Source organism: Acinonyx jubatus, chromosome D3 (assembly GCF_027475565.1).
Source record: "Acinonyx jubatus isolate Ajub_Pintada_27869175 chromosome D3, VMU_Ajub_asm_v1.0, whole genome shotgun sequence".
Classification (NCBI taxonomy): domain Eukaryota; kingdom Metazoa; phylum Chordata; class Mammalia; order Carnivora; family Felidae; genus Acinonyx; species Acinonyx jubatus.
In genome coordinates, this window is record NC_069392.1 from 31589684 (window position 1) to 31605407 (window position 15724).

Genomic DNA, 15724 nt, shown 5'->3' on the forward strand with positions numbered 1-15724 from the left:
GGATGCTCAGGGAGGTCACCTTCCAGGTCTCTGCTGTGTAAGCCCATCAAACATGGAACCTTACCACAATCACAGTTATCCACAACCAGAAATCCAAGAGCTCCTATTCTAGTCTCCTCTGTGAGGAGAAAGACCCCTCTCATCTAAGGCAGTGGTTTTCCAACTCTCTTCTGCAGAACTCCAGAGGTGAAGGAGGGCCTGAGAAGCCCCACTCAGAGTTCAAGGGGAGTCTTCCTCTGAGGTCTAGGGTTCCCCTGGAGCTAGATGCGAAATGCCGCATACATATTTGAATTTTTCTGAGGAAAAAATTAGTGGTTTGCATTGGATTCTCCACATGGTGATGCCAGAAAGGTTAAGAACTTCTGCTCTAGAGAAGAGGGCAGAGTCCTCATAAGGGCCTTCTCAGGTGGAGAGCAGCCTTCCAGGTCTGCTGGTCTGGGTTGGCACAGGAGGGTGCATCACTGAGGACCGGCAGGGGCGCACCATCAGCCAGTGGACCTGGGGCCACGTCCATCTTGGAAAGTCTGCATGGGGTCACCAAGCAGACACAAGTCCCTCCAGAAATATGCCAAGTGACTTAGCCGAGGACAGCAGAGACTTCCCCTGGGCGCGTTATAGGAAGTGGACCTTTCTCGGTATTTGTAAGGTAACATATTGACATGAGGGTCGTCAAGATGACAGTAAGATGAATGAAAACAACTGTGTGTTTACCACGCTGTCTTAGAGGCAGACTGTAAGGCTCCCTGCTTCACATCTGCCCCCAGCAACCAGCGGCCTGGCACCCCGAGTCAGATGCTGGCAGCATGTTACTAGGGTGTCTTCCCAATGAACACACCTACCTGTGCGAAGGAAACCTCTTTTGCAGCTCGGAAATAATTAAACCTTCCACAAGGTGATCCGTTTCTGTCACCAGGTCTGCAGCTGATGTTTTTGTTGAGACGCGTTTTTCCTCAGAAAGGGCTTTCCTGATGATCTGAAATGAAAGTACATAAAAGTACAGGAGGTGGTTAAACCGACGAGCTCCCTCGTCTCGCAGAGACACTCACGCCTCCTGTGGGCAACTCTGAACAAAAGAGGTGGCGGGTGTGGGTCTGAGGGCCACCGGCTGCTTCTAACATGGGCAGGCCGCTGGGGTTCAACATCACACACAAGATCTTCTGCTGGGTGTTCAGTGAACCTAACTACCTGCTATTCCTGCACCAGAAGGTGGGCTCACTGGTTGAAGCTATCCTGCCCAGCCTGTGAGCAATTCTTTGAAGGAAAAGACACAGTGGCTCTGAAGAACATGAAGTTTCAACCCGTGGAAGATTATGTAACTAACACCTCTGCCCCAGAGAGTCCCGGGAATTTGATTTCAGTGTAAAAATGTATTTTCCCTAATTCACTTTACACATCACATGGAATGGACTATGCTCTTGAATCCAGATTACAAACGTTCCAACACGGAGACCCGGGAGAGGTTAAGAGGCACTTCACCAACAGGAAGTCCCACTCTCCCTGCTGCTCTGGTCAGGGCGCTACTGACCGTCCAAGGGGGACGTGCACATGGGCTGGCTTAGGTGCCAGGACCTCACTGATCCCCAGTTCTGGGCTCACAGGCAGGCTCTGTGGATGTGCAAGCGCCAGCACATCCGGTCCAAACCCGCTGCGCTAAATGCAGAGGCGAGGTGCAGAGGGAGCCTCCCGGCACCGCCTCGTGCCTGGCCCAATCTGGCTCTAGAAACCCCTGGAGGGCCCAAACAGGAAGGTGTGCGGAGTGGTTAATCCGTCACAGGACACTTGGGAAGGATCAGGTCTACTCTGTGAAATAAATAAAAAGCACTCCTTCTCCAGCCCAGGGCTTTCTTTTCATTTTTGTCTGTTGTAACGGCTCAGTGTCTCCTTCCACACAACGACAAAGTCAGGACACCTAAAAATGACTTCAGACCTTTCCTCCCAAACTGGCTACCATCCCAAGATCCTGCATTTCTTTCCAAAGCACCACCAATCACACAGCTACCCAGACTCGACATCCTTTGACTTATCCTTCTACCTTTATGTTTCCTGAGTGCCTCTTTCATGGCCAGCCTGTGCTATGTACTAACGGTGCTGAAAGGCAGGAGGGCAGGAAAAGATGACCCCCAAGTCTGCAGAGAGGAAAAGGACCTCAGATGGGATTTTAAAGAATAAGCAGGAGACCCTGAGACATTGAGCAATCCTCAAATTACTGCCCTCATCCTAGAGCCGGACAAAACAGTGCTGAGCCTAGACAGGTTTTGTTCAGTTTTTCATCATGGTTGCAAACGGATACATATTACAGAAAATGTGGAGTGTAATTTTGTAAATAATGTGAACGACAAAGCATATAGCACTCATGTATAATCCATTAACATTTCTATGCCAGTCCCCAGACTGTCTGCCACTTGGGGCCTTCTATTTGCAATATTCTGCTTAGCACTGTCAGGTTGATCTCCTTAAAACATCAATGTGCACACAGCAAGTTCCTACCAGACAAATCTCCACAGGTTCCTTGTTTTTAAATTTGAAACTTCTCAATCTAGCTCATGTAGCATCTGCCCTTGTCCTCCAGGGATCCCTAAATTTTGGGCTAGTCTAGACCTCCTATTTGTAGGTCATTTGGCAGTGAGCTTGCATCTTGTATGGAAAGTCAGTGTGGAGCATGTATGGGGGGGGTATGGTGTGTGTTTATATGTGCATGTGTGTGATTTGGTTCATATGTGCACGTAGGCAACATCTGTGTGGTTTATACATGGGCGATATGTGTGGTTTATGTATTTGTGTATGTGATACGTGTGTGCTTTATGTGTGCATGTGATGTGTGTGTGGTTCACGTGTATATGATGTATGTGGTATGTGTGGGGAGGTGTGAAGGGAGTGTGTGTGGTTACATGTGGGGTATGCATGCATGCAGAGGGAAGGGGAGAGGTGTGGGGAGGTGTGGGGTTATGTATGCATGCAGAGGGAAGGGGAAAGGTGTGGGGTATGTATGCAGAGGGAAGGGGAGAGGTGTGAGGAGGTGTGGGGAATGTATGCAAGCAGAGGGAAGGGGGGAGGTGTGGGGAGGTGTGGGGAATGTATGCAAGCAGAGGGAAGGGGAGAGGTGTGGGGAGGTGTGGGGAATGTATGCAAGCAGAGGGAAGGGGAGAGGTGTGGGGAGGTGTGGGGTATGTATGCAAGCAGAGGGAAGGGGAGAGGTGTGGGGAGGTGTGGGGTATGTATGCAAGCAGAGGGAAGGGGAGAGGTGTGGGGAGGTGTGGGGTATGTATGCAAGCAGAGGGAAGGGGAGAGGTGTGGGGAGGTGTGGGGTATGTATGCAAGCAGAGGGAAGGGGAGAGGTGTGGGGAGGTGTGAAGGGAGTGCATGTGGTTATGTGTGGGGTATGTATGCAAGCAGAGGAAAGGGGAGAGGAAGACTAGAGGACACACCACCAAAGCCTCTCAAACTTCACTGTGCATGAGTCAGTCACCTGGGGTCTTGCTGAAGTGAAAACTTTGGTGGTTAAGTAGGTGTGGGGTTTGAGGTCTGATGTTCACATTTCTGACAAGTTCCATGGTGACACCGATGCTGGGGGCCACACTGGAGTAGTTGGGCTGAGAGCAGGTTCTCAAACCCCAGAAGGAGGAAGAGTCCCCGGGGGTTGGATGTTCTGACCCAGCACCACACAGAAGTCCTGGGACCTCCACCCTGAGAGGACACAGGCTTCCAGCTTCATGTTACACTTGCCCCTACCCGCACATGTAGTAAGCATTTGTACAGTTCAAGATTATGATTCCAACCATGCACCCTGCAGCCTCTGTGCTGAAGCCAGAGAGGTTTTTAAACATATGTCAGCTCCAATCACTTTAATGCTTAGAACTACGCAAAGACTGCCATGGCTTTCAGGAAAAACCTAGACCTACAGATGTCACCTCCCATAGGCCACTCCCAGTCTCGCCATCCTTCTGCCACTCTGGTTTTCTGGCTGGTCCTAACCAAATCTCTTTCTATTCCAGGGACTTTATATCTTCTAACCTATCCAGAACTTCTTGCCATCTGAAATCATCTCACTTGTCCCTTTGTTGATGGTATGTCTCCCCCAGGAGAGCAGAGGCACTTTGGTTCCCTGCCATACCCCTAGCCTCTAGAACTATACCTGGCATAGAGTAGGTGCACAGAAGTCTTTGAATCATGAAGAAAATACACAACAAACTGCTTGGATAGACTCTGCACATTTTTTCCAACTGGACCATTAGCGCTTATATGAACACTGACCACCTTGGTCTCTTCGTTTTGTTTCACTGTGGGTTTTTGGTTATCCTGTGAGAAAGTTAAGATGGACTTGGAGTCTCCTCCTCCAGCCTCCATCCACTGCCATCCCCCCCCTCCTGGAGCCAGCCCGAATCTGCTTTATGGCCCCCGTGTCCACTCACCAAACCACAACCAGAAGGGCTTGCTAACCCCCTGACCTTAATCCCAGCATAAAGCACTTAGGGGCTCCCTAGACTCTGAGGATACAAAACCCCCCAGGTGGCATACCATAGCTCTTGAGAGGTGGTCTCCTGGCAGAGACTTTAATCCCAAGTAGCCAGTATCCTCTTCTTCCTTTCAGGGAGAGAAGGCCCAAGTTTAGCAAGACTCAACAGTCCATACCTCTCTGCCTCTCAGGCAGGTAGGCGTGGCCCTGTTTTCTGCCCAGGAGGATGTGAACGTGCAACTTGAGTCACACCATAAAAGGCCACTGTTTGCGCACTACTCCCTCCTGTCCTTTCCCCCTTTGCCACCAGCTGGTGATGTAGCTGTGGGGGTGAGAGGTCAACTTTGGTCATGTGGGAAGAGAACACCTCCTTAAAGCAACAAGCGCCAAGGAACCTGGGTCCCTGGGTGACTTGGAGAAGCACAGCCCCCGTTTCCCCAGACCCCTAACTGGGCTGTTGTGGGAAAGAAAGAAACCTGCCTTGCTTCTGTCACTGGTCTGTGAACAAAGCCAAGCCACCAACCTAACAAATGGGCCTCACCTAAACTCTGCATTCTCTCTCCCTCCCCTCCCCGCTCCATGACTATTGGGCTCCAGCCTAAGTGAATCATTCACTCTCAAGTCTCCCCTCTGACAGAACCGCCAGCCTTCTTCTGGCCCATGTGGTGACTCAGCTCAGATGTCACCTCCTGTATGATGGGTCTCCAACATCTGCAGGCACAGCAGGGAGGGCACTCACCCTCTCAGCGTGCTGCTAGGGCACTTACACAAACCACACAGCTGGCCTCTTGGGATTCCACGTCAGTGCATGCCGGCGAAGGAGCCCCATCGGTCCTGTCTAGGTATCCACCTTCCACAGGTAGATTTTGTGGCCTACACGGGGGCTGCTACACAGTCAGGTGTTGGTGGACATCGGAATGAAGATTTCTTGGTTGCTACACACTGAGCTCATAGGTGACTAAAGTCTGGAAGACTTTTTTAGCAAGTGCTCTTGTGAAGCCATATCTAACCGCCCTGGTATTTATGCATTTGGTCTTTAAGATCCAAAATATACACAACCCTCGTATGTTGAGGAGATGCATGCTCAGGGACCTGTGTGGGCAGTTTGGGCAATGTCTGATGTCATCTGGGCACACTTTCCAGAGGACCCAGGCCCTAGCTACAAATCACACAAAGGAGGGGAGATTTATGGATTCAGGAGGAAGGTGTCGAATCATGCTCTTTTTCAAAATATTTCTGGTCTGTGTCTATTAATATTTATGACTGTTCTGCCATGACTGTTTCGACGTGGGCATGTGTCACAAGGAAAGCCATGGGACTTGAATGTGCCCGTGTCCTTTAATGGTGGGGCAGGCCACACCACCCTCCGTGTTCACTGGCAACTTGAAGCGGTGCTGGGGCCAGCCCTCTCTCCTCTGCCGCAGCTCCTCCAGGCCCTGGATCCCATCCGCTGGGACACCTGAACTCCTCCCTCTCATCGGGTTACACACCCAGATATGTGGACCCTACTTCTGAATGACTTCCCAGAACTACGCTAACCTCACGCTGCCTGCCTTCACTTGCCCGTGTTGCTCAACCTCCAAACCTCCTGTCTTGCCCCTTTGCAGCGTCGTCCACCCAGAGCCCAGCGGCCTCTCCAGAAAGCAGATCTGTCTCCTGGCACACCCTGTGACTTGTCCTCTCCCTGCCCCACCCCACGCCGCCTTGGAAAGGATGGCAGGCCCCATGTCCTGTGTGTGAGGACGTCTGTGGCCAGCCTGGGTGGCACCTGTCCCCCTTGCCATGCCCAGTCACTCTCTGCTGTTCGCTCTCCAGCAACTTCGTCTTTGGACGGATGTTTTCTCCTGCAAGGGCCAAGCCTATTTGTCCTTGAGGACCCTGCTCACGCCCGTCTCCTCCGGGAAACTGCCTGTGTAGCCCTCCGCCCACTCACCCTGGGTGAGGCCCTTCCCCTTGGCTCAGCGGTTCCCACAGCACCGAAGGCACATCTCAGTCGCTGCACGCACTGCACTGCTTTATCAGTATAAGGCACTGTCCAGCCTCTTCCACTAGATAGGAAGTGGCTGCAGGGCAGGAGCCCTGCCTTTCATCTTGGCAGGTCCAGGACCCAGCCTTCCCCACAACACTGCCCCTCAGGCTCTAGACCCGGCAAGGTGACATGCATTGCAGTGGGACAGCACAGACTTATCAGGCGGGCTCCCACACCTGGGAAAGCTAGACGAACCAGCAGCCTCCTTTCAGTCCCCAGTGACTTGAAAACGCTAGTTCTTTGGGGAGGAAATGCATATGAAAAATCCCCTGGTCTAGAATCCCCTGGTCCTGCTTGCACCCATTTCATAATATCAGTAGGGAGCACAGATGATCAACCTACAGTTTAGAATCACACAGATCTGAGTTCCAACTCCACTTGGGAGACTGTGGGGGGCATCACCGAGCTTCTCGGAGCCTTAGTTTCCTCATCTGTAATAACAGTGGCACCTCAGACACGGTTGTTGGAAGAACTAAATGAGGAATCCTATGTCATGGTCTTGGGACGCAAAATGATTTCTATGTACACAAGGACGTGCACCACTGTTATTTTTGAGAGCAAATGCCTGAGGGAACTTAATGACTTACGGCAAAAATCAAAAACCTATACACAAGGTACAGATCTCAAATGGGATCCTAAAATACCGGGTTAAGAAAAGATTTATTCTTAAATGTTCCTACACTGCAAAGAAGGGTGACGAGAGAGTGCTGTATTTTTTTCAATCAATCAGCAGTAGACTCACACAGCCCCTTCCTTCCACCACAGTCCCATTCACAGGGGGGTGGCCGTGAGGCTGTCAGGGCACTTCCCTGCTAAGCCCTTTACCACAGCTATCTTTGCTCTTAACACTGTAAACATGCTCCTTCTGCCAGCAGTCAGTTAGTGTATGCTGTTTTTTAATTAATGTTTTTCAGCTACTCACTAACTAAGCATGCACTTCACAGACCTCCTGGCCTGGGCTTTCCCTCCAGATAACATTCTGTTAATGTTTAATATATAAAATATGAGCCTTTAGTCACTGACTCCTGAATTTCAAACCTAAAAGAAGGGAAACCATCGGGTTCCGTGTCAGAAGCATCATTCGGGGATGTGTCCCAAAGCCTTCTTCTGGTCTCTACGCCATCTTGGTTCTACGTTACTGTCCCCAAGTCTGCTATACAATTAATACCCATAACTACAGAGCAACTTGTGTGTGTTCCAGAATGCATGGACCAGCACACCCCCCCCCCCCAAAAAAAAACTCTGCCAGAAGCGGGTTTCTAATAGGCAACAGGACTTTCCTCTGTTGGACTGGGAAAAATGTGGCGATTGGAGGTACAGTCCTGACGATACTGACTATACATTTCAGGTTCTAGACATATCTGAACACAAGTGAGTGTGATGTGATGGTTAATTTTATGAGTCAACTTGACTGGGCCATGGGGTACCCTAAATGTTTTGTCAAATGGTAGTCTGGGCTTTTCTGCAAGGGTGTTTTCGGATGAGATTAACATCTTAACTAGCAAAGTGGATTGCTCTTTGTAATGCGGGTGGGCTTCATCCAATCAGTTGAAGGCCTGAATAGAAGGAAAGATCGATCCTTCTCTGAGTGAGAGAGAACTCCAGCAGACTATCTTTGGTCTTATTCTGCAACATTGGCTCTTCTTGACTATGGCTTTTGGGCTGGCTCACTGGCTCTCCCTGGGTCTTCAGCCTGCCAGCCCACCCTGCAAACTGGACTTGCTGGCCTCAAGTTGGTTGTTTCTCTGGAGAATCCTAATACACAGGACAATCAATAAAGCCCACAAAGTGAATTCCATGTGGCTCTCCTGTGGCATGCGGGTCAGCAGTTAACATCTGCTAATAACTCACAAATGAACCTAATCACGGGGACGAGGAGGAGCTGGTGAAAGCAGAGGTGGGCCATGGATGCCGGGATCACAAGCCAGCGAGTCTTAAAGCTCTCCAGCGTCAACTGCCTCCCTCTTCAGCTTCATGGGCGTTTCCTCCAACTTGCTATCTCTACTTTTTAAAGTCCGGTCACCACCCCCCTCCCAATGTCCTCCTGATGCCCCGGTGCTCCTCTGAACCAGCCCCACTGGGCGCCTGGCCACCTCGTGTGACACATCCTGAGGATAACCTTCCCCCACACCTCAGCTGCCTTTTGTGTCACCTGACCCTCTCCACCTCAGACCATTCCTTACAAGAGGCACATCCCAGATCGCAGGCTGGGCCCCGCCAGCAGGGGCCGCTCCCTGGATCCCACCTCCTACAGCTTGGTGGCCGCACCATCACCCTGTTGAGGGCTCACCCTGCCCTGGCACCACTCCAAGCAGTTCACGCGTACCAACTAGCGAACCCTCAAAAGAACTCTGACGTAGTGATAATTAAGTTGAAGATGAGGAAACCAAGGCACAAAGAAATGAGGAAAGTTGCCATGGTCACAGCTGTAAGTGCAGGAAAAGGGATTGCGCGGCAGGTGCTCCAAATCTTCCGTCGCTGACCAGGGCCAACCCCCCCAGGGACTCCTGAATCCCTATCAGGTGTGGAGTTCCCAAGCAGTGGAACGCACCCAGCTGCCTGCGCCAGAAACCCCTAGGCTCTTCACAACTAGGTCTCCTTCACCTCACAATCCACAGCCAAGGCCGCCCACAACGCCGTCACTGAGACTCACGTTGGTCAGTTTGAGCACAATAATCCCTGCAACCCCACCGTCCACTGAGGGTCTCCTCAAGCCTCCCAAACTTTGCCCACCCACTGGCCTGACCCTCCTCTTCCAACTTCAGCTTCAGCCAACGTGCTACGTGCTTGCTGTTCCTGCGTGCCGCCTTGGCTTTCTCCCCTCAGGGAGTCCATCTTCTCTCTCTGCCCTGACACCCTCACCTTTCCCGAGCCTGTCACCCAACTTCTCTAGGGAATCCCGCTTTTCCTTTTAAAATCACAAGTGCAGGTATGCTTCTTCCAGGAAATTGTCCCCCATCTTCCAGGGCCTGGGAAGACGGCCACCACAGCCATCCCGCATGCTATTGTGATCACTGGCTAAGCCACTCGTTGTCCCAGGAGGCCTGGGGTGGGGGGCTCCAATGCCCACTGCATGCTGAGTGCACCACCCAGGTAGCCCAGGCACTGCCGGGATAGTGGACGCAGAGATCCTGAAACTGGCTTAGCTACAAGGACGTGGCACCACCACTCAACTAAATTCTTCCCTCATCTCCCACGGGAGAAAGATGTGAGCCCACCAGCCTTCGGTTCCAGCCTGATGAGGCCGAGAGACAGGGAGGAGCCCGGATACAAAAGTCCCCTTCTCCTCTCTAAACCTCAGGCTAACTGGAAGAGCTCAGCACCAGCCCCCCCCCCCCCCAACTCCTAGGGCTGGGGAGTGGAGTGGGGGGCTCTGGAACTCACTAGCATCGTTTCCATTCTCTGGCTAAGTGGTAAGATTTCAGCCTACTCTCCCCGCCAGCCCCAAAGACTGTAAACTCCACTAACGAGGGCTCCATTAGGTTAGCAAGTAAATATCTTAGGGCCACAGAGGCTGATTCACCTTCACGTGGGAGTGACACCAGCCTTTGCTTCCATCCCTTTAGTAAGATGTGGGATTTCATGGACTCCTCCTGCCAGGGCAGATGCAAATGCCTCTGAAACAATGTGCGTGCTCTCATCCCCCACCCCAGCTTGTTAGCAAAATGGGCATAAGAAACATGCCTCTTTCTTACAACAACACACAAGGAAAATGGCAGTTGGCCTCACACACAGGGTCAGGGAGAGGTGGGCCCAGGACACTTGGACCACATGTGCCCCACAGAGGGCAGCTGCTACTCTACGTTCGCCAGTTGTCTCTCGGGAGTTCCGTCTTGGCGGAGGTTTCAAATGTTGGCAAAAGTTTTACAATTGTAAGTGCAGGCTGACTCCCCACCTGCGGAGCTAATCAGGAACAGGAGGCCTGGACCCGGGGCACAAAATGCAGCACGGGGCCGAGGGGAGGTGGGGGACAGAAGGCGGGAAGTGGGGAAACTGCCACCCGCCACCTCCCTTCCTCCAGCGCCCAGTGGGAGAGGGGCAGGGAGTCTCTTCTGAAAGAAATAAGTGACCTGAGACCTCCGCACACTGACGTCTGGGAATCTCCCAGAGAAAATCCAGGAGGTTAACTTGGGAGCACCCTAAGGCGGAGTCCACGGGTGGACAAACCGGCTCTCTCTTGGTCCCAGAACCTGGCCTTAAACCCCAGCCCGGGCCATGGGCTCCCAGATTGGGGTCTCCACCCTCACCCTGTGCCCTGAACTCCAGATACAAACTCAACACCTCCACTTAGAAATCCACTGGCAATTCAAGCTTGATGTGCTTGAAACACACTTGACTTCCACCTCCAAACCTGTTCCTCCTGCCCTTTCCCCATCTTGGAAGATGGCAAATCCATTTAACCAGTTTTGCAGGCCCAAACCCTGGAAGGCATCCCTGCCTTTTCTCTGGGTCTCACACTCTGCCTCCATCCAACAGCAAGCCTGGCAGTTCAGCCTTTGAAACGCATCTGTTTTACCACCTTCTTCACTTTTGTCCAATCAATCCACCCTCATTTCTCACTTGGACTACGTGAACAGCTTCCTATCAGATAACCAATTCTGGTCCCCGGGGGCACTGTAGGGTCCCACACAGCAGCTAGGGTGAGCTCCCTGTCACCCTGTAAGGGCCCCACACAGGACTGCCCAGAACCTCATTATCATACTCAGAGTAAAGGTACAGTCCTTGTCAGAATCACTCAATAAATATTTGTTCGGTGCCTGAACACATTTGTAATCAGCATTTTAGTGCCACCATTGTAAAAACGAGATAACCAAGAAGCACATGACAAGACACTTAGGTTGATTAGTCGTATGGGACATGCAAATTAAAGCAATGAAATACCACCTGAAACCCATCAGACTGGCTACCGTGGAAAAGACAGACAATACCAAGTGTCGTCCAAGACGTGGAGCAGCAGGAACCCTCACCCATGCTGGCAGGAGTGTAAATTGGTACATCCACTGTAGAAAACTACCTGGCAGAATTTCACACCTGATGACGCAGCAATTATTTCACTCCGATCATTAAAATATCCCCAGTAGAAACACATACATATGAAACCAAAAGACACAGGCAAGAATGTTCAGAGCAACATTATCCATAACTCCAAACTGGACATCATCCAAAGTTTCCTCAAGAGTTGAATAAACAGTCATTTATTCACATAACAAAATGCAGCAGAGGTTCTCAAAGTGCTGTCTCCTGCCCAGAAGCATCAGGATCAGCTGGGAACTTGGTGGAAATGCTAATTCTCGACCCTGCTCCTCACCTAGTGGGTCAGACACTCTGGGGAGGGGGCTGAGTCTGCCTTTACAAGCTTTCCGGGTGCTTCTGATGCATAAGACAGTGAAGACCATTTCTCTACAGCCATGAATCTGATGAGTTTAACAGCCCTGAGTAGATCATCAAACATTCTGCTGGGAAGTTCAAAGATGACTATTAGCAGATACACAGAAAGCTAAGCAAATGAAAAAACACTTTTTTTTTAAAGGAAAATACATGTTGCATGAGAAAGAAAATATGTAATACAACTATAATATCCAACTCAACCATGCATTACAATTGTATAGTCAACAGAACATGAGCTTATGACGATGGAACTGATCGGGAAATGCAGCTCACAACATAAATGCAGTGTCTACAACAGACAACTCCAGAGCAAGCAGTGGAAGCCTGTGATTCAGAAGACAAGTGTAACTATCAGAAAATTGAAAATAGTGACCTCTGGGGAAAAGGATGAGCATGATAGAGGACAGGGCACTGCTGTTTTTCATAACAGTCCTTTCAGGGGTATTTCACTTACTAAATTCCCCGTGTGATATACCAGATAAGAATTAAAACCACAAATCAGAAACGACACTGCGTGGGCAAAGCCAGCCAGACAAGGGGGTTACACTGGGTCAGAGCCCACCGATGTGTGTTCTCCACTCTGGGAGCCAGAGGTGGACACAAGAGCATCCACGTTCAGAGCACACTGTAGGGAAGACACAGCAACCAGACCAGAGATGAACAAAGCCGGGAAGCACCACAGGAATGATGAGGAGAGTCACATGGGAAGGTCCATGAAGGAAAGGGTTGAGGAGCTGAACCCTGGAGGGAGCGTATGGTCGTCAGGAAGCATAAGAAAGGCAGGAAAGCGCAATGTGTTTTGAAAATGCCAACTAGTTCAATCTGGCTAGCCAGAGGGTTGGTCCACGCAGGGGCTTTAGGGACGACAGCCTCACTTCTCAAGACTGGGCTTTGGGTAGGTAAGGCCAACTAGAGAGGATGGACGTCTGGAGTACTGAGTGAGGGTGGATCCTGGGCTTTTGGTGTCCTGCCTTGTCCTGAGATTTTGTCACCAGTGAGCAGAGGTGAATTTACTGTGAAGCTAATGAAGCCGAGGCTTCAAGGCTCCCAGGGACCTTAGCAAGGTGTTCACACGATCACACATGAACACCTTTTTTAAGTCTGCAAAAATCAGCTATTCTGACTGCAGATATAACCACTGTCTCTTTCCACTGTGACCTCCATTATATTTTGTGTCAGGTGGCACTGGCATTTCTGGCTGAAGGCAAGTTGAGTGGAGATGAAATTGCCTCTGGGTTTGATGGAATATATCTGTGGGGTTTGCCGTCACATCTGTCTGTAAGTTATTATTAGCCATCCTGTGTAGGAATGGCTTCCAGAAATGCTTCCACTGTCCACCATGCCGAATGGCTTGGCATGGTGACATGAAGGGCAGGGCCAGAGGAGCGTGTGAGCATGCGTAGCGGCAACCGGCACACAGGACCGTGGAAAGAAAGAAGCGACCATATGGAACTAGAAGCTAGTCTGTAAAAAAACTCTTCCCTATCTTCTCACAACTAGCATATAAGAGAAAACTGACAGGATTCTCAAATTTGATGGCGATCCTAAAAATGTATATAGTCCTACCCATAATAAGTTTGAAGACTAAATAAACTTTTCCAAACTATCAGTAATCGATTTCAATCAGTCGTGCTACTGGAGAGCCTGAACTTATCCTCCTCCTGGCTCCATAGAAAACACTACAAAATCACAGTCATTTGAAGGCACAAAGAGCATGAAGCCAAAAATGTGAGAAAAGTATTACAGAAGGTTGAGAAGCAGCTACAGAATTATTTTTATGTATTTTGTCATATTTGTTAGCATCTTAGAATTTATACTGTTGTGATTTTTCTTATTCTAAGCGATGTTTATACCTCATTTTGAATTTGTAATTTTGTATTTTTTTTCTTAAAGAGGGCTCCTAAGTTGTCTGAGTTTCAGGCCTAAACAAAACCTAGATCTACCCCTACAGGAGCAGTTTTCTGAGATACTTTTGCTCACACGTCAAAGATGACAAACACCCATTCCAACGAAGATTACTATTTGTATTTGCGGTGGCGACAGCAGTGGGGCTCAAGTCACTCCCCTCCCCAAAGCCCAGCAGCCAGGTGGCTGGGCACTAGGGCTGCAGTGCACCAGCATGGGTGGTTGGGCACCGCAGGAATGGGCGGTGCAGAACACTGGGAGGCCGTGGTGGAGAGGGCAGCCAGCACTTCAGGGCAGGTTACTTTTGCGGAGACCTCTTAGGGTGGGGCAAAGGGAGGTGGCGGCAAAGTGTGTAGGGCTGCCCTGACCCAAACCAGCATCTGAAAGATGAAGGGTGGCAATATTTATCTCTTGGGAGGCCCTCGCCCCACCCCCGAGCACATATAGAACTATATAGCATATATTGCAGCATATAGAGCCCAGACTTGGGAATTCAACACACAGAACTGTCTCAGGAGAAGCTGAGAGGAGCAAACTTAAAATAGCGGAACATCGGGTACGGGTGAGGGGGTGGGCATGTTGGGCCACAAGGCCACTGTAACTGTGCCAAATACTCCTTTAGCTAAGGAGGACTCAGAAAAGGATCACCATTAACTACCTTTTCAGCCCTCTTTGGGCTATCTGGCCAAAGGCCAGATTTTCTCCAACCAGCACCCCATTCCTGTGAGAACGTTAATAAGACAATCTGTCCCACTTTACATAGGTTGCAATGACCTTGTGTGGCTTCTGTTTGTTCCAGCCATAGACCATTCCGGCCACTCTCCCCTCCACTGCCCGGCAGGCAGGAAGCATCACATAATGCCCAAGAGGGAGCCCAGAATCCTGGGCTCCCTGACCAGACTCCTAATGGCAGAATCTTTATTTTACCCCTCCCCCACTCTCAAAAAAAGTTTTTTTGTTATTGGCAAGTTATTAAAACTTAAGATATCTCTTAATAAGACCCTTAGAATTGTGCCTACCATACTGCAAGTTCTATATAAGCATCTCTTCAAATAAAATAAAAGTTTTAAAAACCCTTCCGTTTCTTCACGGATCTACATTTGAAAAACCATAAAAACCCATAACAACTCACCAGGGTTTACACAGTGGTGTCCAAATCCTAAACTGGCTTCTCCTTAAAGCTTCAAGGGAGAAGAGTTTTACGGTGGAATCTAAAAGTTATTAAATATCCTGATGATGCTCATTCTGGAAAGGAAGTGAGGGGCCTGGGGGGGGGGGGAAGGGGAAGCAAGTGCTCCCTGTACACAGTGGATGCGCTTTCCAGGAAGAATGTTTGTCCTGCAGCTACAAACTTCAGCCTTGTAGCACTCAAGGTTTGGGGTCCTCTTTTCCCACTAGGAAGGAGAGCCAAAGGGTGAAGTCCCACAACCCACCTTTTAAGTCATGCCCTCCCTACAGGCTGAATCTTGCATCCTTAAAACCACAGAGGGCGGGCCCTCCAACACAAAATGTGTCTACTCGGTGTTGAAATGAACTTGTAAAGAGGATTAGAGGATTCACACCAAGGTGAAGCACTTATCCACTATGCAGGTGACAACTCGGCTCAAACTCAGGATTGGTAACAGCCTGACTTTAACACCCAGGGAAAACCAGCAGGGCATTTTCATACTGCTAGACCTGAAAAAGAAAGTGCTGTTTGGATATAAAAAGTCAATCTGCTCACACTGCTACTTCTGTCCACCTTGACCCTCCAATCACCAAAACACAGTCATGTACCTTACTTAACAAGCCAGGCAGGAGTAAGCCACCTTCCCACTCAGTCTACCCGGACCCTGGCGGTCCTGGGAGAACCAACAGCGCTCATTCACTGCGCAAGGACTTCGAATCTACAATGTGTCAGAAACCGCTTCGGGTACAGAGGAAAACGTGGGGAACGAAACGCAAAAATG

General features: G+C 50.1%; 1 protein-coding gene across 1 annotated transcript in view; it reads right to left on the reverse strand.

Moving 5' to 3' along the window:
* Window positions 1–15724, reverse strand: part of IMPA2 (inositol monophosphatase 2) — a 45612-nt gene that overhangs the window by 28691 nt on the left and 1197 nt on the right. The window contains exon 2 of the mRNA XM_027068453.2: window positions 840–973. Coding sequence (XP_026924254.1) covers window positions 840–973 — 134 coding nt within the window. The remainder of the gene's footprint in view (window positions 1–839; window positions 974–15724) is intronic.